General features: G+C 39.2%; 3 protein-coding genes across 7 annotated transcripts in view; 1 reads left to right on the forward strand and 2 right to left on the reverse strand.

Moving 5' to 3' along the window:
• The window catches only part of LOC119483833, a 233,425-nt gene that overhangs the window by 45,052 nt on the left and 162,803 nt on the right, over positions 1–25,570 (reverse strand). The window lies entirely within an intron of this gene.
• The window catches only part of LOC119483763 (NACHT, LRR and PYD domains-containing protein 12-like), a 542,841-nt gene that overhangs the window by 33,680 nt on the left and 483,591 nt on the right, over positions 1–25,570 (reverse strand). The window lies entirely within an intron of this gene.
• LOC119483775 (protein SON) lies at positions 5,518–24,803 on the forward strand. 3 transcript variants are annotated; one of them, XM_037762243.1, is made up of 20 exons: positions 5,518–5,644; positions 7,917–8,126; positions 8,401–8,435; positions 9,474–9,673; positions 10,598–10,788; positions 11,109–11,326; positions 12,834–13,107; positions 13,290–13,483; positions 15,471–15,623; positions 16,644–16,813; positions 17,047–17,181; positions 18,223–18,309; positions 19,054–19,272; positions 19,543–19,653; positions 21,758–21,874; positions 22,119–22,266; positions 22,735–22,803; positions 22,969–23,084; positions 23,225–23,326; positions 24,078–24,803. In XM_037762243.1, exons 1-20 carry the CDS (start codon positions 5,562–5,564, stop codon positions 24,153–24,155), a joined length of 2,910 nt encoding a protein of 969 aa, XP_037618171.1. In that variant the 5' UTR covers positions 5,518–5,561; the 3' UTR covers positions 24,156–24,803. The 3 variants fall into 3 exon arrangements, 2 of the variants coding, with proteins under 2 accessions (XP_037618171.1, XP_037618173.1); XM_037762245.1 differs by having other exon boundaries at positions 5,531–5,648; XR_005205792.1 differs by lacking the exons at positions 22,119–22,266; positions 23,225–23,326; positions 24,078–24,803 and having other exon boundaries at positions 22,969–23,017.

The following is a 25,570-nucleotide window of genomic DNA, read 5'->3' on the forward strand; positions in this document are numbered from 1 at the left end:
TTCCAGTGTTTGTCTTTTAATAATGCTCTTTAAACACACACAGAACGGTGCTGCTGTGCACAGTTCTCTAGTGCCGTCTAGTGTCATCAAGCAGTACTTGATCCTCACTGGTTTAAATGTAACCTGCCACAAATGTATGTATGAATGAGATCATAGCTGTGTTCAAATAACATTTAATTCAATTAAAAGGGAATCAAACAGGCAGCAGTTGTAACGGCATTATTACAAATCCAACAGCCTGATCAGAGATCAGACGGCTGAAGTGAGGAGAGGCTCAGTTGCAGAGGTCGGTGCTGCAGCACGTGGCGAACACGCCGGGTGTTTGGATGTAGCCCTGACACACCGCCATGTTCATGCACTGACGGAACGAAGAATCTGGATGAATGAAACAGAAGGGATGAATCATTCTATACATACTGTATATGTATACAGTTTTAACCACTTTCACAGGCTGTGGCATGACATTAAAAATACTTCTTTGATATACATTTTATGGATTATTTCTTTTTTATTTAAATGAATAATAAATTAGTGGCACACGGCAGCTTCCATATAGGACTCACGCAGCGCGCCTTGCATGATGACAGCACCACAGGCGTTTGCTCTTCCTGAACACGTCTGGGTGGAGGTCGGGGTGCAGAGGTCGCTCTCCTTTGAGAAGCAGTAGTTACACTTCAGCGCCTCCCCTGGGAACAACACACACACACACATGAGCATTTGCTAGAAAACACACCATCTATAATAATACATTTGCACAATTAAAACTGCAGGACTTTCTTAGCGACGTGTATTTGCCTTAGTAATGTGTAGATCTGTCCAATCAAATGCAATCTACTATATAAACAGGAAGTTACTGCAGCATCATAACATGTAACATAACTTCCAAATGACCTCTTCTACTCCTCACTCTAAACAAGTCATGTATTAGCAAGTATTTGTCATTTGGTGCAGTCAACTATGCAACAGCTCTATCTGCAGGTAGTACATGTAAATAACAACTGGACACCGTGCAACCTATTTTAATTAAGAGAAATATAAATCTCTATTCAGTAAATACACATATTATAACTAGACTATGTTTGAACTTTTGAATAGCTAGTGTAACGTCTAATGCAGGGGTCAGCAACCTTTATTATCAAAAGAAACATTTTAAGCAAAAATAATAATAAAAGAAAAGTCGTATTATTATGAGAAAAGTCAAAACTTAAAGAGAAAAAAAGTCGTAATATTACGAGAATAAATTCATAATATTATTTGAAAAAAGTCAGAAGTATACGAGGATAAAAATCATAACTTTACGAGAAAATAATAAAATAACGAAAATGTAAACAAAAAACAGTTATTCATTTCCATTTTTAAAAATCCACAGGGAGCCACTGGAGAGGGGCTAAAGAGACACATGTGGCTCCGGAGCCGCAGGTTGCAGACCTCTGGTCTAATGGAAACATGCTGTTTATTGCATTATGGGAGATGTAGGATCCACTGTTTTTGGAGCTGGACTCATACTGGGGAATAAAAGTCCAGATATCTCTGCAACTATTACTACAGTGATAACCATTCTTTTTTATTAATCTGCTTCTTGAGTCTACCAACTTTGTGGAGGTGCAGCTCTAAACCAGTGGAATACCCCTTTAACTACATCATCAATTCATCAGGATGTTTGCAACAGCCAATATGATGTTTCAGTGGCTTTTCTACCTACACAAGAATGAAACAACAGCTGTCAGTGTGCTGACTTGACTATGACTTGCCCCAAACTGCATGTGATTATCATAAAGTGGGCATGTCTGTAAAGGGGAGACTCGTGGGTACCCATAGAACCCATTTACATTCACATATCTGGAGGTCAGATGTCAAGGGACCCCTTTGAAGATGCCCATGACCGTTTTTCCTCGCCAAAATGTATTGTATATTTGGAGCGTTTTACATGTACATTTGGTTTTAACCTCCTTCGTGACAAGCTAGTATGACATGGTTGGTACCGATGGATTCATCAGGGTTTTTCTAGTTTCATATGATACCAGTATCTTCATTTTAACTGCCAGACATACATACATATCACATATATACATATATCGCATATATACAGTATATATTTATAGAATGTAGAATAAAAACACACATACCTTGATATATAGTCAGCAGGACAATGGCACATATTGCAGCAGCCTTCATTTTTTTAGTCTAGAATTCAAATAATACATAAATATATGTAAGGAAAATTAAGACAATAGTGTTCTTATATGTAAGATGATAAAAACACAGACACAATGCACAACACATACATGAGCAACGAGCCACTATCCGCCTTCTATCAAGTTTTAATACAATCCACTGGCACACCTAAGTGTTTGAGTGGGGTATCACTTTCTACAGATCACACAGGTCATAAACCTTGAGATAAATGTACAAACTGTTTAAAATAGCAAAACAGCTGACATTAACATCAGAAAGTATGCAGCTGAAGGACTAACGTACCTGTGAAGAACGGAGATGGGTTGTTACCTTGATGCTCAGATGCTCAGTCTGCAGTGTTCTTGTGTTGCCTTTATTCAACACTCTGTTCCTGTTCATGCAGTTGTGCAATCAACCACACAGACCTGTTCTCTGTGCTTGATGCGCTGCGATTGGTCAGGACTGATTACAACATAGCTGACTTCCCAGCATGTGTTGCAAAAAAGGGGGGAATTTCCCTTCTCAATCCATCACTAACAGACAGGCTTTGTTAAGTTACCATTTTTAAATGAAATTAATTTCATATGCTATTATTTTATTTGCTTTGCATGTGTTTTTTTTTTTTCTTTTCTCAATTGCTTTGGCTAATTTTTTTTTGCCTTAACGTTCTCTAAACTGTAAGTCAAATTTGATGGGACGTCACACCTCTATTGCATGTCTGTAAAAGTCAATAACTCACCCAAAACACTTCATTCATGCTTCAATACCTAGTTATTGTGTCAGTAAGTTTGCTGCCAAAATGAAAAGTTGTGTTACGTACTAGCTGTGATGGAATTTTCTATCTTTTCCTCTCTCCTTGGTGTCTCTCAGAGTGTCTCTCAGGTTGACATCACTGGGGTGGATTCCTTCTAACTATTTCTCTCGCCTTATTTGGGCGTCAAGGTGTCCCTTGTGTTGGATTCCTGCCTAAGGGCTCCACTGTTATCTGTACAGCTGTGTCTGTAGTAGTGGCCATAGAGCCAGTCGCTGGGGCAACCAGGGTCAGAGACGCCAGAGGAATCTCGCAAGTCAAAACATGATGAGGGTAAAACACTGAGCACCAGGGAGGAAGGGCAGAGTTGCTCTGTAGCTCCTCTCCAGTGGCTCCCTGTGGATTTTTAAAAATGGAAATGAATAACTGTTTTTTGTTTACATTTTCATTTTTATTTATCATTGTTGTAGGTCTATGGTACGACGGAGCATTAGGACCACATTGAGGGGAAAAAAAAAATCGGAGATTTCAAGAATAAAGTCATATTACGTGAATAAAGTCATAATATTATAAAGTCATAATTTTACGTATTATTTTCTTTTTTTCTCATAAAGTTATGACTTTTTTTTCTCGTAATATTATGACTTTTTTTCTCGTAAAGTTATGACTTTATTCTCATAATATTACAACTTTTTTTCTCGTAAAGTTATGACTTTATTTTTGTAATATTACGACTTTTTTTCTCATAAAGTTATTACTTTTTTCACGTAACATTACAACTTTATTCTCGTTAAGTTATGACTTTATTCTCTTAATATTACGACTTTTTTCTCGTAAAGTTATGACTTTTTTCACGTAATATTACAACTTTATTCTCGTTAAGTTATGACTTTATTCTCTTAATATTATGACTTTTTTCTCGTAAAGTTATGACTTTATTCTCTTAATATTAAGACTTTTTTTTCTCGTAAAGTTATGACTTTATTCTGGAAATCTCCAATTTGTTTTCCCTCAATGTGGCCCTAATATTCCGTAGTACATCTGCACTTTGGCCCAAATGTTTTGCGGCTCCAGACAGATTTTCTTCTCTTTTTTTTTGCCTAAAATGTCTCTTTTGTTAGTAAAGGTTGCTGACCCCTGGTATGGACCAACATAGTAAAATTACAGTATTGAAGAGTGGTTCCACATTGAGCAACTTCAGGTTTTTGGAGAAAAGAACAAACCCACAGAGGGAGAGAGAGAGACAAGAGAAGAGGCTGGAGGTCCAGATCCAGTCATCTGGAAAAACCCACAGCTAGCACAGAGAAGCCTGAGGAGAGAGGGATCTGCATCAACAGCAACCTCAGGAAAACCCTCTGTATGATCATCAAACACAGACTCCCTCATTTCCTTACTGAAAATAATGTCATCAGCAAATTTGGCTTTTTACAAAATTACCGTACAACCCGTACACATGTTTTGCGGCTCCAGACAGATTTTTTTTGGGGGGGGGGTTTTGCCTAAAATGGCTCTTTTGATAGTAAAGGTTGCTGACCCCTTCCCTAGATCTTTCTAATCTTTACTACTGCCCTCCAGTGGCCACAATGTGTAAGGCATACTCTCTTATTCTAAGTTTTAAATAAGTATACTTGAATACTTGCATTGTGACAGGCTCATGGCCTAGCTATTTCACTTTAATGACTTTAGGGCAGCGCTACAATAAACTCGAGGGGGAAACAGACGGCCGCCCAAAAAGAGTGGAGATATGGCAGAAAAGATGGGAGGAGGACCAGAAAGGAAGGGGATATTTCAGAATACAAAAGTCGGTCATAACAAAGAAATATAAAGAAAGGAACATAAGGGAGGAAATCATCATAACAAGACTCAGACTGGATCACACAGGTCTTAATGGCACTTTGGCTTTAATGGGGGAAAAGGAACAGTGACAAGTGTGGGGATTGTGGTGATAAAGAGAATGTGCAGCATATCCTAATTCATCCTAAAAAGATGTTGCACACTCTTGTACAGTAGGTGGCGGTATGCACCTTAAAGTTGGTTGTCACAGATATTATCCAGCAAATCATTATTTTGTTAAGTTTAAACAGGACATCAATGTAAACTGTTCATTCTGTGATGTTACTCCCAGAAATTCTTATTAATTTATTCTGGCACTGGGACCATAGCAAAAAGGCTGTGGAAGGACTTGAGTGGATTCATTATTGATAATATTGACCCTGATTTTATTCTATGTCTAGAGAATGTTTTGTTTGCTTTCCATAAAGGTAACAGTAAAATCAAAGAACATTATATTATTTATCTGATTATTCTCTTAGCTAAATTTCATATACATAAATCCAAATTTAGTAAATCTAAACCTTTATTTTTTTGTATTTGAACACGAAACCAAACAATACATTACATTTAACTATTATGCACCTCCTTTAATATATTTATCTAAATGTTTATTTTCCCTGGCTTTGTACTTGTACGCTGTTTATCCCCTGGCATCTGATATTTTGTCTTGTTGTTCCTTTTACAGTTTTGCACATGTAATTGAACCTGTATGACCAGTTTGTGAAATAAAGAAAACGGAACACAGCGGCGGAGGAGGAAACAGTTCCTACCCGGACCTGTTTATGAGAGGGACACTTAAAACATGGCGGCCAACATAGAGCAAATTTTCCAAGATTTTATATTGAATAAAATCCGAGAGATTGAAGACCAGAATGACGACAAAGCGTATGTAAATGTTGCGTTTTCTTTTCCGTTTCAAGTGATAGTTGTAGTATAATGAGCTAGCTGGTGAATATAAGCTAACAGGCTAGTTTTACCAGCTAACGGCCGGTAGCTCTGGTTACCACACAAGCAAGGCCTATTGAAGGAGGCTGGGACACGCGTCATAGCTGCGGGGCTATTACGCATGCGCAGTAGAATCTGGTCTGTAGCTTTAGTTACACTGCGCATGCGCAATACCCCACACCACAAGACGTCCGTGACCTAGCCTCCTTCAATAGGCCTTGCACACAAGCTAATGTTATAGCTTTATGTTTCTGCATTTAAACGTTGTTGGGATAGAAGTACTTGATGTTATTAACAGGACTGGTTGAACGTAGTAGAAGTATTGTTTGTATTTAATGTTATCGTGGAAATGGATTCTGGTGAATACAGACAGTCTGAGTAGTTTTTTTATTTTTATTATTTTTTTTTTATTGAAGATAATTAATTTACAAACATTAAGTTATTGTAATCTAAACGCAATACTTCTAACATACAAGGCACAATTGGATAGGAAAGATAACTTAAATTATTAAAAAAATAATATAATAACAAAAATAAAAGAGGGTAGAAAATAATTAAAGGAACAAAAAAAGAAATGCATAAATAAATAAATAATAATAAGACTGCACTGTTCCATAGTAGCTCTATGGGTCATCATCATATATGTTCAGTTCTTCATAAGCTCTGAGGAGACACTTTGCATGTTGTCCTTTCATTAGTCTTAAAGCACTGAGATGATTGTCCACAAGGTCCCTTTAGAAAACGGAAAATAGGGGTTTCATTTTCCTCCATTTGGATGCATGGATGAAAACAGTGTGCCAGCAGTATCAGACAATATCAAGTCACTCTTAATGTCCTTCATATTAATACCAAACACAATATTAGTAAGTAGTTGGATTTTGGTTGACAGCCAGTCCTGCAAATCTTCCCAGAAAGCTGCAGAATATATTCAGTGGAAAAACAGATGATCAGTAGTTTCAATCTCAGTCTCACAAAAGTTGCATTTATTTGATCAACATTAAATCTCAGTCTTAGCAATTCATTGGATGGATAAATAGTAGACATTATTTTGAAATGGACTTCTTTTGTCTTGGGATTTACGACTATGTTGCTATGTGATAATGTTGGATTCTGGATCCCTACGTCACCCTCAAGAACAGAAATGGTTGATTTAGTGTTTCCTTAAATCACACTTTCATACAGTCTTAAATGTATTTAAAAAGCTCAACAGTCCCCATTCATTTCTGAACTATTTTTTTTTATTGTCATAAAGAGTTTTTGAAGTTGGAGCTGTATTTTTACCTGAATTGATTACTTGATTGTCTCCAATCTTCTTATTTAATCAGAAAACACTTTTTTTTGGTCTCTTACGGTCTCCCCATAAGCCTTATGTGAAATGTATTATTTTTTTTATGTCATCTTATAGCATGTCATAAAAAAATATAGTATGTCCAAAAAATTTCATAACATGGTATGTCATTAAAAAATTATATAATATGACATTAAATAATAATATAGGATTTAAAAAAAAGTCATCGTATAGTATTTCATAAAAAGTCATCGTATAGTATTTCATAAAAACTCATAGTATAGTATGTCATAAAATAATAATATAGTATGTCAAAAAATTTAATTGTGTAATATATTATAAAACCTAATATAGTATAAAAGCCGCAGAATATATACAGCGGAAAAAAAACAGATGATCAGTAGTTTCAATCTCAGTCTCACAAAAGTTGCAGTTATTGTGATCAATAATTAAATCTAAGTCTTAGCAATTCATTGGATGGATAAATATTAGACATTATTTTGAAATGGACTTCTTTTGTCTTGGGGGCTTACAGGGTAAGTGATGTATTTAGATCTCCATTTCTTAATGTCTGAGTCTGAAAAGAGTTGGATGATGTTGTTTCTGTTTGATCGTATTGGGTACGGTATGTTGGTCAGGTGATTACGTAACATTAGTTTGAGTTTTCCCCCGCCCTCTGGAACTCTCTCCCTCCTGAAATAAGAAATGCTTCATCCCTGGACACTTTCAAAAAACACTCTACACTCTGTGTTATTTATTAGTATGATTTTGTGTGCACCCTTTGTAAAGCGTCCTTGGGTTTCTGAAAGGCGCTATATAAGTCCAACTTATTATTATTATTATTATTATTGAGTAGCTAGAATAATAACTGTAACTGAATAGTAGTGTCTCTTCTTTTTTTTCTGCCTCTGTGTGTCCCCGTAGTGCTGTTGAAGGAGTGGGTGCTGGCATAGAAATGGTTGGAGCAGAGAAGGCCGCTTCAGAGAGAGACACACAAGAAGACTTGAGGGGCAGCGGTTCACAGAAGAAACACAAGAAGCACAAAAAACACAAAAGCAAGAAGAAGAGGAGGAACCGAGAGAAGGAGAGCAGCTCCGAGTCCGGGGCAGAGGGAGGAACCAAACATCAGCCAAGGTGAATGGGCGTCAATACTCACACAATAGTCTTATCTCCACCTGTATACATGTTGAAGTGTCCTTGGGCAAGACACTGAACCCTAAATTGCTCATGATGATCAGGCCAGCCCCTTGCATGGTAGCTTGTTGTCATTAGCATGTGAGTGTGTGGCTTGTAACGTGATGTGAGTGGTTGGGTTTATTTTGAAATCTTTCTGTCACTTCCTGCCACTTTACTATCGATACCTGCTTTTAAAATGTGCCTAACTCAGGTTTTTCTCTTTGCTTCCCAGAAGAGGAACGCCCACAGAGGCCGATAAGGAGCAAGGTAAGTCTGTCTCTTGTTATTTTGAACTGCATCGTTGCATGTGTTGATCAGCTGTGGTGGAAAAAAAACACTCAATTCGTTAATATTTGTAAAAGTACCAGTACCACCATGGAATACTACTGCATTAAAAGTCAAGTATCAAAAGCCCTTATTATGAAGAATGTGATTCAGTGTTAGTTAATTGCCTGCATGTTTTCAGTCAGTTATATTGCTGTGGCTGATGTGTGCCTTATCAAACTAATTTGCCTGGCTACATCACCATACTCCTTAAGAAAAAGTCCTATAATTGACCCTTCCTAAGTCCCACCCCTTTTCGCTCTGTGCTCCAATGACAGTTGAGCAAGCTTGGAACCCGGCAGAACCTCGGTCACCTTTCCCCTTTCCTGTTCAACTCAGATATGCTTCTTCTTGCAGCGATCTGCACCAAACAGATGTTTTCTTAAGTCTGTAGGATATGATGCGTCGGCCAGGACATCTCTGCAGCACCACAATATTTAATTACAATATGATTTCGATAACATTTTGATTAATTGTGCAGCCCTTTTTAGGCGGTCCCTGTGGAGAAAAGCGGTAGTGAATCCGAGCACCAGAGTCCCTTTAGAAAACCTCTCATTTTACTGCAGCAGGGTCTGACAGTCTGCCGCGCTTAGTCCTGGTTCTCCCGTACCTCCCTTTCCTCCAGCGGTCCCAGCAATACGGCCTGGGCCTCCAGCAGCGTGGTGTCGGTGTCTGCTCCCAGCGGGGACTGGAGTAGCCGCTGCTTCCGGGTGCTGACCTCTCCACCTCCCGCCGGAGCTCCAACTGCAGGGCGCTGCCGGAGTCCCCGCTGGAGTTCTGAGCTGAAGGACTTTCTGGTGAACCTGCGCGATTTCGTCATTATCTCTGCTCCGTAGCCAAGCTTGTCCAACCTAGCAACAGTAACTAAGGGGGCGGGACTTAGGACGGGTCAATTGTCTATTCTTCATCTCTAGATTTACAGTAATTTCTGTTGTACAAAACATGCTGTACTGGCACAGAGCTGCTGAACTGTCTGTCCAGGTGAGGAAAACGAGAGCAAGTCCAGATGCCACAAGCGGCATTCGACAGCGAAGAGGAAGAAGAAGAAGAGGAGGAGGAAAAATGAAGAGAACTCGTCCGATTCCGACTCAGAGTTCGTGTCGAAGCAGAGGGATAGTAAATGCGGTCAGAGCTCATCGCCGAGGCGACGAGAGGAGCTGCCTGATATCATCCCAAAGCAGGTAAATACAAACTGAAAAAAAAAACGTGTCAACACATGCTGTCTAGATAACGTTGACAGTGCATAGTTGACCCCTAGTTTACGGACAGATGCAGCCACCTAGAATTTCCCCATCCAGCCAGTTCCCAGCCAACATCCAACCACTGGGACCGCATCCTCCTCCTCCTGTTTCCTGACAGTGTGTGTCTACATTCCACTGTAAACATGTCCATTAATTCAATACTGGGATGACTTTGTCTCATTCCATATACTCTATGTCTATTTCCATGTTTTAATGATCCTGTAAGCTATTCTTGTAAACTACATGAACGGGTTGCTCCAACTGGTATTTACTAAGCCTGGTCGGTCTTTGTTAAGACCAGTCTTTAGAATGGACCTCATGTCGGTTGCACCAAACGAAATGTAGTCTAAATGCCCACCCGACTGTGCCTATTGCCTAGCAACATGCATCATGTTGCTCGGATACATTTGTTTACATCTCTCACTAATGTGTAGCTAATCACTTATTATTTGGGGGAACGTTATTGTGGAGTCTTAGCGAGAAGAAGACTTAAACATTGATGGTGCGACCGGCGTAACTATTGGGTCGGGCTTAGAACGCCAAGTTACAACCAACTTAGACCCGACATAAGCACTGCTGGTGCAACAGGAAGCAAGAGAACGGGCTACACGGTAACTTGGCTTGGGTCTTGAGGAGTTGTAGCATTTATACACCGACAAATAGCTTAAACTGTACACACACTGAACTGCTATATTAACAGCTATAACGCTACCGGTGACCTCATACTCCCCGTCACTCACACGCTCTCTCTCTCTCGACCACACACTCGCTAAAGTTATGCACACAACCTACGCAGTTAATTCCTTAAAGGAGGTATGACTGGTGATAAAACCAGGCTTCTCTTTCTTCGTTGCTTCCTAACAGGACAGCTCCAACAAAGGAAGAGGAGAGGAGGAGCGACACGGCAGGAGGAGTTCTCGTTCACGTTCGCGGTCACATTCCTATTCTCGTTCACATTCCTGTTCGGCGAGGAGGAACTCTCGGTCTCGGCGCCGCCGCCAAAGATCTAGGAGCTGCTCCCTATCCGGTTCTCAGCGGCACAGGACCCGGTCCAGGTATGAAGGAGGAACCATCAGTTGATGGGTTGATTGTTGAGAGAAATGCGTAACATCAACACAACAAGAGTTTTGGCCTGTGTGACTTTTCTGTCATTTATTCATTTTAAGATGTTAAAGCGTTGATTGATGATTTCAATTTGCCAAACAAACTAAAATGTAATGTAGATAATAATGCTACCCCTGTAAATACTGCGAGTAAAGCAAGAGTATGCTGCTTTCATGGTACCTAAACGGAGAGGCCTTCATCACATTCCTGTCTTTTCTCATTGTGATGTCGTTTTATCCTGCCGTGATCTGGATGACGTTTCTGCTGGTAGGTCTTCAGAGAAGAGGGGAGCTCTAGATGAATCAATACAGTCCAGCCAAGGTCCTCCATCAGGCCTCCAGCCACCTCAGCTGGCCTCCAGCCCTCCCCGCAGTAACACCAAAGCAGAGGAGCTGACAGAGTCGGGCACAGAGCTGCAGAGCTCTGACCAGAGCGAAAAGCCACCGGAGAACAAAGAAGAGAAAGCCGATGACGCAACACAAAAACTAGGTAGGAACTGTTTGTTGTACTTGTACTTGTGTTGACTTCAAACTAGTTTATTAGCCTGAATACAGTCTTATGACTATCAGACGGATGGTGTTTAAAAACTAAAGTCTATAGATATTCGTATAGTAGTTTGTTATGCCACATATTATTGATAAAAAAATATTATATTTCTTGAAAAAAGGGATGAATATAGCAGACATTTAAGTTGTAAATGTCCCTCAAAATGCTATTTTTTATTGCCTCAGTATATAACTAAAAAAAAGTGACAGCACATAGCTATTGAGCTTGGCTGTCACTTGTGTTCACCTTGATTAAATTACATGTAAACAGCATCAAGTCTATGTGAGAGACCCGTAGACAGATAAAACAGGAATCCAAGCTTGCAAAGTAGCGCAGATTTATTTTCTTTGGTTTCCTGGTTGAATAATTTTGCATGTGTGTTTTAAGCTCTACAAAGAGAGCACAATTATTAAAATGCAAATCAAAAATCAGACAAACACAAAAAAATTGTTTATTTTTGTTGAATATTTGCGCTTTTTTACGACTTTTTTTCTCGTTAAGTTATGACTTTATTCTGGTAATATGACGACTTTTTTTCTCGTAAAGTTATGACTTTATTCTCGATATATTACGATTTTTTTTCTCGTAAAGTTGTGACTTTATTCTGGTAATATGACGACTTTTTTTCTCGTAAAGTTATGACTTTATTCTCGATATATGACGACTTTTTTTCTCGTAAAGTTATGACTATTTTCGTAATATTACGACTTTTTTTCTCGTAAAGTTATGACTTTATTCTCGTAATATTACGACTTTCTTTCTCATAAAGTTATGTCTTTATTCTGGTAATATTAGGACTTGTTTTCTCGTAAAGTTGTGACTTTATTTTCGTAATATTACGACTTTTTTTCTCGTAAAGTTATGACTTTATTTTCGTAATATTACGACTTTTTTTCTCGTAAAGTTATGACTTTATTCTGGTACTATTACAACTTTTTTTCTTGTAAAGTTATGACTTTATTCTGGTAATATTACGACTTTTTTCTCGTACAGTTATGACTATTTTCGTAATATTACGACTTTTTTTCTCGTAAAGTTATGACTTTATTCTCGAAATCTCCGATTTTTTTTCCCTCAGTGTGGCCCCTACCTCACTGCAAATGTTTTGTTTTGTTTTTTTGCCTAAAATGGCTCTTTTGATGGTAAAGTTTGTCGACCCCGGCTTAGACCATACATATGTCTCAATCCTTATGGCTACTCTATGACAACTCAAAAGTGTTTTGTTGCTTCAGAGCAACACCGTGAAGATGAAGGTCAAAAGTTAGTGAGTTTCAGGACGGGAAGATTAAGAAAGTTGCTATATAGTTATTGTTCTTGTGGAAGTAAAATAATGATTTAATACCTACCTTTGTACGGTTATGCCAACCCTTACACACAAACCTGTTGTAATAGCTTTGTTGAGTTCTTCAAGATGTGTCCAAGTAATGTGTTTTGTGGTCTAATACCAAAGCTGCAGGTTCTGCTGCACCCCAGTCCATTTCTACTGAACCTGACCAGACCACTGAGCCCAGCTTCCCTCAGCTCAAAGCATCGAAACACCCCGGGGCGTCTGACACCAATGTCAAATCACCAGCGAAGAAGAAGAGGAAACCATCCAAGTCCCCCCAGAGGAAAAAAGAATCAAAGTCATCGAAGAAGCAGAAAAGATCCAAGTCACCATGTAGGAGCCACAGGAGGGGGTCCAGATCCAGGAGTCCCTCAAAGAAGAAGAGATCACGGTCGAGGTAGAGTGACTGGCTTCTTTCCTCTATCCAGGTGTTATAGACAAATTAACCAACAATAATTGCTTGGAAGGTCGGTGCAGAGCTGCCGATCAGAGGACTATTTCTCTTTCCAGTCGAGGAGACTTGTTTTAGCCGTTTGCTTCATTGCAGATGAATTGAACTGGATGTTGTTCTCTGTGCAGGTCAGGGGGCCGGCGGTCGCGGAGGTCACGCTCGCGGTCGGCGTCACGTGGTCGGAGGAGGGCTACGTACAGCCAGAGGGACCGCTGGAAACGAGAGCCGAGTCACTCCCCCGTGCTCATCCTCCGCAAAAACAGATCCCCCGCTCGGAAACTCTGCAGTACGAGCAACAGCCCTCAACGCATCAGTGAACTGGGTCAGTTCATATGAAATCACTCATTTGAATGTCACACACCAACTGTAGCACTGTTTTTGTATTATTATTGATAAAGACGGCACCGGTGTCATGAAGTCACTGTGCGCCACGGTCACTTCCCCGATTGGCACAAACAGTGAAAACACAATGGTAAAGAGCTGCTGTGGCAAACAACTGCACAAAAAGGATTCATTTTTAACAGACTGCCCAAGGCTAAACAGAAGAGAAGCTACATGTTTCTCAGGTGCTGCGTAACATTAACTTTAATATAGCATCGCTTGCCTGGTGTTGACCTATATATTTCTGGCTGGGTGTAGTACGTTGTGCCGATGGAGGTACTTTGTTTTCCTCTCGATATCACAGCTCTACCGATTCATAGCAGCACCAATTTGTTCCATTTAAGCCCCTCAGGCTTGGTGAGGAGGGTGGTATCATGTGAAAATGATAATCCTTAATATCTACAGGTACATTATCTGTGAAAGTGAAATCTGACTTACATCTGCTTTTTTATGTAGTTTTTGGAGTTACCGGAGCGTTTCAGACAGAGGCTGAATACAGGTTTATTCAGGCAGACAGTATGAGGAAAATCAAGGTGTTTTTTTTTAACATTACAGCATGTAAACATGTTCTAGTAGAAACACAAAATACAAGTATAAACCTGAAAATGAGCACGATATGGGACCTTTAATTAATAAGCTGTACGCCTCACTGTGTGGAAGAGACTAGTAAGTGACTGTAAAGAAACATCAGGCTCGATTTAAACATTGCTTTACTAACTTTGTAAAACAAAATGTAACAAATAAATGGATATAAATTTACTGATTTGTATTAAAGGTCCCATATCGTGCTCAATTTAAGGTTCATACTTGTATTTTGTGTTTCTACTAGAACATGTTTACATGCTGTAATGTTCAAAAAACACTTTATTTTCCTCATACTGTCTGCCTAAATAAACCTGTATTAACCCTCTGTCTAAAAAACGCTCCGTTTTAGTGCACTCCAACGGAACTGCGTTGCTAGGCAACAGTTTGGGTACATGTTTACTTCCTGTCAGCTGATGTTATTTACATACACTGCAACCAGGAAACAAACTGCGACACATTTAGAATGTTTACGTTTAAAACCGCGTAATGGTCTAAATATTGTATATTTGTGACATCACAAATGGACAGAAAACCATAACGGCTTGTTTCAAACGCACAATTTCTGAATACGGGCTGTGTGTATTTCTCCGTATATTGAGCGTTTTGATAGTTTAACAGTATTTATATAGCACATAAACCTGCTATATAATATAAAAGACATGAAAATCTCACTTTTTACAATATGGGACCTTTAAAAAAACAATTCGTGGGCGCCTGGGTTAGCTCAGTTGGTAGAGCGGGCGTCCATGTATTAAGGCTTGGTCCTGACCGCGGCGGCCCGGGTTCGAATCCGGCCTGTGGCCCTTTCCGCATCCACTCTCTCTCTCTCCCCCCTTTCAAGACTCTATCCACTGTCCTGTCATAAAAATGGAAAATGCCCCCAAAAAAATAACTTTAAAAAAAAAAAAAAAAAAAAAAAAAAAAATCGTGCGACAGCAACTTCGTACAAAATTTACCAAATTTAACAGGAATTGCAATTCAAATGTAAACCTTTTTTTTTAATGCAGCAACAAAATTGGTCAAAACAAAACAGGAATTAAAATTTCCAGTTTTAGTATACAAACATAATTGACTGAATTGATCATAATTGAAATAAAAAAATATCGGCCCTATTGTCAACGATACCTATTTGAGTCAATATTGGCCCGGTATCAGTATCGGTGCATCCTATTTTTTTTCCCAAAGACAATAACAGGTATATAGTCTAAAATAATGAATTCGGTTTGTGAATAGATATTTAAATGTGTTTGGAAACATCAGTGTGAAGAAACTGCCTCAGCACATCCATTAAATGAATGGATGCCTTTTATTGTATTTATGTTTGTTCTTCGTGTTTTCCTCAGATAAGGACCAGTTGTTGGAAATTGCCAAGGCCAATGCTGCTGCCATGTGTGCCAAAGCAGGTATGCCCATCCCTGCCAGCCTGAGGACCACGGTGCTTCCCCTGACTCTGCCAAGTATGGCCATGAACGCTGCTATGGCCAGTATGACGGCTGGTAATAACTTGTCTCCTTTGTGCATGTTTTCTTTTCAAAACATTATTTATCTTAGAGAGGTGTTTATTCATTTTGGAGGCTGTAGTTTGTGTTGCTGTTTAAAGCTAGGGTTGGAGGTCTTATTCAGAATTTTTCTTTTGTTATATTTGATGAAATTCTCATTACATCCTGACAGCAATCACTAAATCAAATGCTTTGACAAAAAAGAAAGAATAAAAAACCCGGTATCTGTGGCTGTCGCAGGACTGCAATAACTGCCTGTCTACCTACCTACCTGCCTGCACTCAGTGCGCGTCACCAGAGTCCTCCACAAGCTGCTAGCCTGACAGCTGTAAGTACTAATGATGGCCATGTTCATTGTTTTACATTCATAATGATCATTTTAGGGGGGGAGTGGCTTTGTCAGCGTTGATGACTTTGCAACTTTCTCTCTAGATTTAGCAACTTTTGGAGCTACTTTCATTGGAAAAGATGGCAACACTGGGCTGGGCTTATCGGTTGAACAATTCTTATAATCTACAGTACTCTTGCTAGTTCCTCAACATTACCAACCCTAGCTTTAATTGTATTCTCCTATATTGAGAGGTGTTAGGCCTACTAATTAATTTAGCCCTGTTGAATTGGCTGGAAAATCTTGTCAATTTAGAATAGAATATACAGAAATTGAGTTTATGTATATTGTATTCATTAATTGAATCACAGATAGTGTGTTTTTATTAAGTTTTTTTTGTTTGTTATTTAAAATATAATTCAATTAAAAGCTGTTTTCCAGTTCCATTCTTATTTACATGCGCCCTAAGCAGGGGTTTTTTTGCCTTGGGTTTTACAGATGTGTGTCATTTGTATGTGTCATCATGTCATCTTAGCCTATGTGTTAAGAATTTGGGGAAATTGTATAGTCCTATTATAAGTTGCGGCTTCTGAGACACAGTTGAAACTAACTTGAATTAGCTGCTGTAGTAGTTTTTCACTGGCTCCTTGTCTTGTTCTCTTTCTCTGCGTCTCTTATCTTCCTTATAGCCACCATGACGGCGGCATTGTCTAACATGGGCTTGTCTTCACTGCTCCCGCTGCCCTCCATCACCAACAAGCCGCCTCCTGCCTCCGCCCAACCCAACATCGCTTTGGAGGAAGTGAAGAGGAAAGTAGCGAAGCAGGCCAACAGCATCAGCATCAAGGAGTTTACTGACGTAAGGGTACAGAGCAGAGCGGAGAGTTTCACTGCGCACGGAAAGAAATCAAATGTACTATTCACTCTGTAATGGTAATGAATGTGAAAATCATTTTCTAATATCTCATCTGTAACTAACAGATAAAGGTACAGGTATAGTCTAGAAAAATAGTTAGCCAGGGGCAAGTACACTGGCCAATCACAACCAAGTTAATTAAACCTGTGCTTACATCATTTGGCTTGTGTTTGTAGAAATGCAAGATGATTGTGGACAGCAAAGGAGAGCTGCCGGTGGCAATGCCTCATGTTTCTGACGAAGAGGACGAAGGCAAACCTTTTGGAGGATCGGCTCTTCGGGAGCAAAAAGCCATCAGCTTCAGCATCAACGTAACGTCCACACACACAGTCTACATGTCTTATATGAGTTTACATATTACTATGAATGACAGTTCCCTCCCTTGTGAATGTGTGGTAAACCCTGCCAGGAATAAAGTGACGTTTATAGGGTAGCACTATAAACAAATAATGGTTATTGTGAACAGATTACCTCATTACTACCCCTATTGTTCCCCTTTTTCTATTTCAACTTCAATCCCATCTTCTATAATAGGCAACATTTTCCTAAAAAAACAATGAATAGACTCAAAATAATCCCTCTGAATCATCACTTATAACCCAATACAAGTGTGTGGTGGTGTCTATATCTACAGAGACGCTGCAGCCCTCTGCCTGCAGGTGTTTCTGCCCCATTATTGCTTGAGATGTGGTAGTTATGCATCGCCTGGGGCCAGTTGCGTAAAAATAGATGTAGTATTTGTCTTAATATATATATATATATAACTTTAAGTCAGACTTGCTATAGACAGTTTGAATTTACCTGTCGCATAAAGCTTCCCTATGAATGGCTAATGTAAGACTGACTCAGATAACCTGTCCCTAAGACACTTCACAAGAGAGTAAAAATAGAGGATGCAACACCACACCCAAGTATGGAAGGAAATAAGAGAAAAGGTAAACAGCAAAAATGTCATTAGAATAATTAAAGATGGTCAGAAACAATTCAAGATCTGGTACAAAAAATCCCCAAAAACGTTATGGATAAGTAGTTGAAATAGTTATCTAATTGACCGACCGACCGACTAACTGATTGATGCCATAGCAACAGCATAACAACAGATTTGACTGACAACAGACAGACAATAGCAGATTTGACTGGGGCAATTATTTGTATGACAATCAATCGTCAATAAATGTCATGATTGAGACAGCCGTAGTCATACATTAGATACCTACCAAAAGAAACATTCTGCTTCAGTGTTAAGCGAATGAATGAATGAATGACTTATTAATTAAATGTAAGTTCAGTACTCGTGCAACTCATTGGATGAAAACGAAAATAATGAGCACTATCTTACTTTCCCCCTCCAGAACACCACAGTTCGTCCAACAGTGCGTAGTGACGCGGGCATGGCCAAGGAGTTTCCTGTGTCTTCAGGATCCCAACATCGAAAGAAGGTCTGAATAGATGCACATTAGATTTCTGATCTTATAACTGTGTTTAAAGGTCTAGTTTTAAAAATCGACTGTTGAAACTACAGAAAACCTGCAACAATGCCGTCTACAATTAACTCACTTATTGTCAAGTTATTGTTTAAATATGTGCAGTATCCAAACGTGAAAGAGATTGAAACATCCACTCGATGATTTTTTAACTGGAATCCACTCAAGGACAAACAGCTTTTCCTTTTTCCCGCCTTTATTTTGTAGTTTGAGTTGAAAGTTCAGTTCATTTTGGAATTATTAGCCATTGGAAAACCTTTGAAATAGAAAAAATACAGAAAAGAAAATATACACATTATTGCAAAATAAGTATAAATAAGAACAAATTAATTTTTTGTTTTAATTAATTAATCCTTATTTAATTGAATACACACACTCCTATTAAATGCCTTATGTTAAATGCAAATAAGCAAATGCCTGGGGTTGCCATATAGCCTTTGCCTTAACATAAAGGTAATATGTATATGTGTATTATATTATATTATTTAATTACTATTTTAAGTATTTATTTAAACACAAAGTATTTAATAATTACGTTTGAGTTCATATTAAATCACGCAGTCATTTTAAAGGTTCAAAAGTGTTCACAAAGTTGCATCTGTGCAACTGTTACAAATATTACAAATTATATTATTTGAAAAATATTGTCGCACAGCAATTTAATGCTTTGTGAGTAACGTAATGTGTTGTGCCGTCCAGGAGGGCGAGGCACTGGGCGCCTACGGAGAATGGGTTCCGGTTGACAAAGCAGCAGAAAAAGCAGCTGCCTCCAGAAAGGCCCTGACCACCGCTCCCGCAGCGACAGCCTCCTCCTCATCATCAGGCGAAACGGCGACAGCGCCGGGGTTACCAGAGGTTGTGGAGCAGCCCGCGTTAACTCCAGATAATGACAGCGTTTTTCCTGACCCACTACAGCAGGTGAGAAGTGGAAGTACACTGTATATATACTATGTATTATTATGTATGTATGCAAGTTGTAATATCCACTGGTAAGCACACAGAAAATCTGGAACGGATAGATAATGCTGATGCACTGTGTAGGCGAAAGGGTCTTTATTATGTATGTGTAACTTTACTGTTTACTGTTCCCGACTGAAAGACACATACATGACTGACTGACTGAAGAAGGTCTCTCCCTCTTTCTCTCCTCTACTGTTTGTCCCTCTCTCTCTCTCTCTCTCTCTGCAGCCAGTAGATATCTCTCAGGCTGTAACTGAGAGGATCAAAGCTCAGAGGCGATTGGCTGAGAACCCCTATGACGTCAGTGCCATCTGCATGCTCAGCCGGGCACAAGAGCAGGTATAATACAGATGTTTTAAGGATTATTATTATTAGCACACACACACTCAGAAAATTCAATAATATTAAGATCATGAATTAAATAACACGACTAAGAGTCTACAACAGTAGAAGTCATACAGTAAAATGTTATTCAAGTATGTCAGTATTATCTGCCAAATGTACGTAAAGTATCAAAATAAAAGCACTAGAAGCAGAAAAATGTCCTACGTGAGTGTTAAACTTATATTAGATTATTATTAGTGATGTATTTTACATGTAAACAGCATTATAATGATGTAGCTGGTCGAGGTGGAGCAAATTCTAACTATTGTATACTATTGGCTATTTTAATGTGAAATGCGTTGCATTGTGTTTTAAAAGCTTATCTTAGGTAGAATCTTAATTTGTAAAGTAAGTACAGTAGTGGAGTAAAATACACAATATTTCCTCTGAAATGTAGTGGAGTAGAAATTGGTACATTTTGATATATTTAAGTAAAGTATTTGAGTAAATGTACTCAGTTACAATTGACCACCTTTAACTAAATTATTGGACGGGGAAGTTAAACGTCTGAATCAAATTTCATGGCAATCCAATAGTTGTCGAGACATTTCACTTAACACCAAAAATATATATCATTCTCATTTTTATTTATTTATCATTGTTGTAGGTCTATGGTATGACAGTACGACAGAGTATTATGGCCACATTGAGGAAAAAAATATATATATGAGATTTCAAGAATAAAGTCATAATATTACAAAGTAGTAATTTTGCGTGTTATTTTCTTTTTTTTTCTTGTAATATTATGACTTATTTTCTCGTAAAGTTATGACTTTATTCTCGTAATATTATGATTTTTTTTTCATAAAGTTATGACTTTATTCTCGTAATATTATGACTTTTTTTTCATAAAGTTATGACTTTATTCTCGTAATATTATGACTTTTTTTCTCATAAAGTTATGACTTTATTCTCGTAATATTATGATTTTTTTTTTCGTAAAGTTATGACTTTATTCTCGTAATATTATGACTTTTTTTCTTGTAAAGTTATGACTTTATTCCTGTAATATTATGACTTTTTTTTCATAAAGTTATGACTTTATTCTCATAATATTATTACTTTTTTTCTCGTAAAGTTATGACTTTATTCTCATAATATTATTACTTTTTTTCTCGTAAAGTTATGACTTTATTCTCATAATATTATTACTTTTTTTCTCGTAAAGTTATGACTTTATTCTCATAATATTATTACTTTTTTTCTCGTAAAGTTATGACTTTATTCTCGTAATATTACAACTATTTTTTTTCTTAAAGTTATGACTTTATTCTCGTAATATTACAACTTTTTTTCTTGTAAAGTCATGACTTTATTCTCGTAATATTATGACTTTTTTTTCATAAAGTTATGACTTTATTCTCGTAATATTATTACTTTTTTTCTCGTAATATTATGAATTTATTCTCGTTATATTACGACTTTTTGTCTCGAAAATTTGCGAACTTATTCTAGTTATATAATGACTTTTTTTCTCGTAAAGTTATGACTTTATTCTCGTTATATTATGACTTTTTTCTCTTAAAGTTATGACTTTATTCTCTTAATATAAAAAAATAAATATTCTCGTAAAGTTATGACTTTATTCTGGAAATCGCAGATGTTTTTTCCCCTCAATGTGGCCCTAATACTCCGTAGTACATTTGCACTTTGGCCCTCACTGCATTAGACTTACAGTATATACTATATACTTAGACTATAAACTGTGTTACCTTATTGGTTTATATTTCACATAAACCAATCATATTCACACTATGTTTCAAGTGTCAAATCATTTTTCAGTAAGGCTTTGGTAGACAGCGAATAAAATCTGATGTCCCGATCAGGATGTCTCAAGGTGGAATAAACAAAAGACTTTTCATTTATTAATGAAACTATAAAAGTGCACTACTGTTTTAAAAGCGTCACCATTAAAACGTCTTTATCTGCATGATGGAAAGCAAACCAGATCCTTCATTTCACGTCTTCAATTAATCAATAAACCATTTATTTTTCACAGTGTCGTACGAGCAAACCAGTAGTACTGAGGTTATTTAATGGAAGCATCCTGTTTCAATAGGTGGATGCGTGGGCCCAATCCAACACTGTTCCTGGCCTTTTCACCGGTTCCACTGGAGCCCAGGTCCTCAGCTCGGAGGAGCTTTCCACCAGCGGACCACAAGCATGGCTGAAGAAGGTAAGAAGCACACAAATACAACATACACAGGTGGGAGTTTCTCTACGTATTAGAGTCAAGGTCCTCGTCGTGTGCTCCCTCTCTGTTGCCGGGGTGAGGGGGGATGCAGAGGAGGAGGTAGGTACCAACACCAACTGTATTATCTTTCTGTTCCTCCACCAATGCACAAGTCGTCCTTATTCCCCCTCACTCACTATGTTCTCGTCCCTTCTGTCCCACTGTGTCTGTTTGTGTCTCGGTTCAGGACCAGTTCCTCAGGGCTGCTCCGGTGTCGGGGGGCGTCGGGGAGTTCCTGATGAGAAAGATGGGCTGGAGGACGGGAGAGGGCCTCGGGAGGAACCGCGAGGGGACCGTGGAGCCGATCATTATTGACTTCAAGGTCGACCGCAAAGGTGCGAAGGGCCACAGAACGCTGGAGCGACAGCCTAGTGATACAGAGTTTGATCGTGAGCCGTGTATGGCTTTACAAGGAGAGGATGGAGAAGGCAAACTGGTCTCATGTGAGGGAAAGGACACAGGAATACTGACTGGCATAGCTCATCCAGACCTGCCCCAGTGCCTGCTGGGAAAAGGGAAAGGTAGAGCAGAGGAAAGCATTCTGAGTGTTGACAATGGAAATGATCTCCTGACGAGCCTCTCATCCTTTGAAATGCAATCGTTTCATCAGCTTAAATAGTTTTTTTGGTGGTGGTCGCTGCCTTTGTAAAGAGATTTGGCCTCATTAAAACACTTTAACATCTCACCAGCCAATCAGAAGGCAATGAATTTACTGTCAGAATGCAGGTTTCTGCCCAATAAAGTATTCCAAACTCCTCACTGCTGAGGTGATAAATACGATGATGAGTTTTTCTGTGTTTCAGGACTAGTTGCTGAAGGAGAGAAGCCACAGAAGCAGACAGGTGGACTGGTGGTAACCAAGGATCTAATGGGTAAAACATTCACAGCAAACACAGTCAGTTCCTGACAAGTTGGATTCAGAAAAGGAGAATTTTTTAATACAAAATGTATTACGATGCATCAAAAATCAAATTAAACACGGTGGTTTGTTTGATGAAACCATCTCTGATGAAACCATTCCTTGTGTCTGTGCACAGGGAAGCACCCGGTGTCCGCTCTCATCGAGTTGTGTAACAAGCGGCGGATAATGCAGCCGGACTTCGTCATGGTTCATCACAGCGGTCCCGACCACCGCAAGAATTTCCTCTTCAAGGTGGGTCGTGTTTTGATTCTTCGCTAGACGGTTACACGTTGGACCTTGGTGGACCGACCAACTGACAGACCGATATTACCATGTCATATCAGGACGAAATATAACTTTTTGAAATCGTCTATGTGTTGTGTTGTCTCCAGGTCACGGTGAACGGCGTGGACTACCAACCCCAGACAGCTAGTCCCAATAAGAAACACGCCAAGGCCATGGCAGCTACAGTCGCACTCCAGGCTCTGGGAGAGGTAATACTGCATTGTAATATCCAGCGCATACAGAAAGTACTGCATACACATATTAAATACTTAAAGAGGACCTATTATGCTTCTGTGCTTTTCCCCTTTCCTTAATGCCAGGATCAGACTACACAATATTTTGACGGTTACGATGGTCACTATGTCAGATTAAACAATTGAGAGTCATAAATCGTTGTTGTGACTTGGCCGCGACACACGACAGACTACACGTCGGTCCCCTGCACAATACACACTCTCCCGGCACCGCCGTCTTTAATATACGGGCTTTACCGGGGCCCACGAGGGCTCCATGGGGAAAACAATAAAACTATAATTCACAGGGAGAAGCGAAAGCGGGCGCGCAACGAGATGCTCCACGCACAAAGACGCAACGGCGGTGGTGTTTTTTTTTTTACTCCCGACACGACCTAGATTAAATATCCTACCGCGAGGTCCGGCAGCAGTTGCGCCGGGAAGGTCCGATTACATCATTCTGCTTAACAAGTAGCCCTTCTGTTTACAGCTGTGTGCGTCTGCGCTCAGCCGGTCAGTCCCGCCTTTTCTTCTGTAACGTGGTGATGTCACCAAGTAACACAAAATAAGCTAGTTAGAGCAGAGCTGAAGCGAAAAGTTACATTTGGTCGCCCAATCACAATAGTGGGCCAGCTGACCAATCACGAAATATCAGATTTAATATTAAATATCACATTAGTTCTATGCCTGTTTCTATTCAAATGTGCTTCATTTTTGTCCCTTCCAGGTTCCTGTTGATGGACCAGGACTCTACACTGGCCCTGTCTTCACCGCTGCTTCTACTGGCCCCCTGTTCTCTACATAGACATCCACACGACAGTGGGACTGACGCTTTCTACGCAGCTCAACTGTCGGACTATGTTCTCTCCTCAGTTCGAGGGACACTGAGAGAAACAGTCCCAAATAAATAAGCGGTCCATCATTTCCACTCTGGTGACTTATTTATACGGTTTAAATAAATATAAATGAACAAACACTGTCGGCACAGGAACGGCGAGGAACCATGAAGAGCTTCATACACCGCTGAGTATCTTTTTATGGACGCTAACTGAACAATTTATACTCACAGAATCACAGTATCTTTTAAAGACGTTAAGGTTTTTGTCAGGTTTTTAGGATGGGGAGAGAGAGTCTCCATCATATTGAAAGTGGAAGGCGTGTATGTAAGTATGTATGTAAGTATGAACGTATGATATAGTAGCATTTCAGCCTGATAAACTGTATATTAGCTGACCAATACTTTAGACACAAGTTTCTCTGCGATGGATTTGTTGTTGGGCTGTTGGATGAAACATTTATCTGTTGGTTACTGTTGTTGGTCCTGATATTACAGTTGTGGCCTGGCCTCCTTCTGGAAGTGTTTCTCATACAAGAGGCTGTTACATTTTATGGAACTAACCCTCTAAAGATGTGTAAACAGAATAAAGATTATATTTATGTTATGTCGTAGGAAGCCACATGATGTTTTTTTGGCGACAATGCCTGTGTTGAATGTGATTAAACCTTCTTAGGAGTGTCACCAAAGCCCACCCCATCCCCCCAGTGAAGAGACGCACCGGGAGGTGAAATGATTTTGTGAAGATTTCCCCCCACAAACCAGATACCCTAACCAACCAGCAGGAGTCACTAGTGACACCATCTCCCCATCTGCAAACACTGCCAGATGTGCAGACCCAGGCAAGCTGGGTATCTGCCGGTGCTTTTACCTTCAAAATCAAATTCCCACACATATATATATATTATAATGTTGTACCACTGGGCAGCCAGAGAGAAAAAAAATACTGCAAGTTTGACCTTCACTTTTTGGTCATTTTCAGAATTGTGTCATCCCTGATGGATAAACCATGACTTAATGTGAAGAGCTTTATATTCTGAGCATAATAATGCAGGTGTGGAGATTATTCCTGATCTGACCACTCGTACATTTATATCTGACCAAGGTAAGATCTCTACTGTATCTTTACTTTGGTATTTTTCCACCCTGAACTGTATGTTCCCATGTTTCTGTGTGACTAACGGGGACAGTAATTGTTGAAATTGTTTCAGTATTGAGGGAGTACGCTGCAGGCGGCAGCTGCTAAACGGGGCTGGAATGTAATCGCTTGGTGCAATTCCTAACCGTCAATGTACGTCCACTAAAAGTGCTGTTTTTTTTTTGTGCCACTGACAGGCTCAGATTGTTATTATAACAACATAATGTAAAGGAACCCACGGAGAAAT

Source organism: Sebastes umbrosus, chromosome 24, assembly GCF_015220745.1.
Source record: "Sebastes umbrosus isolate fSebUmb1 chromosome 24, fSebUmb1.pri, whole genome shotgun sequence".
Classification (NCBI taxonomy): domain Eukaryota; kingdom Metazoa; phylum Chordata; class Actinopteri; order Perciformes; family Sebastidae; genus Sebastes; species Sebastes umbrosus.

Excerpts from the sequence above, each read along its gene's own strand:
- LOC119483775 (XM_037762243.1), top strand. The coding sequence starts at position 5,562 with ATGGCGGCCAACATAGAGCAAATTTTCCAAGATTTTATATTGAATAAA. Across the intron at positions 13,108-13,289 it reads AAGAAGAGATCACGGTCGAG|GTCAGGGGGCCGGCGGTCGC; the intron begins GTAGAGTGACTG and ends TTCTCTGTGCAG. Across the intron at positions 23,327-24,077 it reads CACTCCAGGCTCTGGGAGAG|GTTCCTGTTGATGGACCAGG; the intron begins GTAATACTGCAT and ends TGTCCCTTCCAG.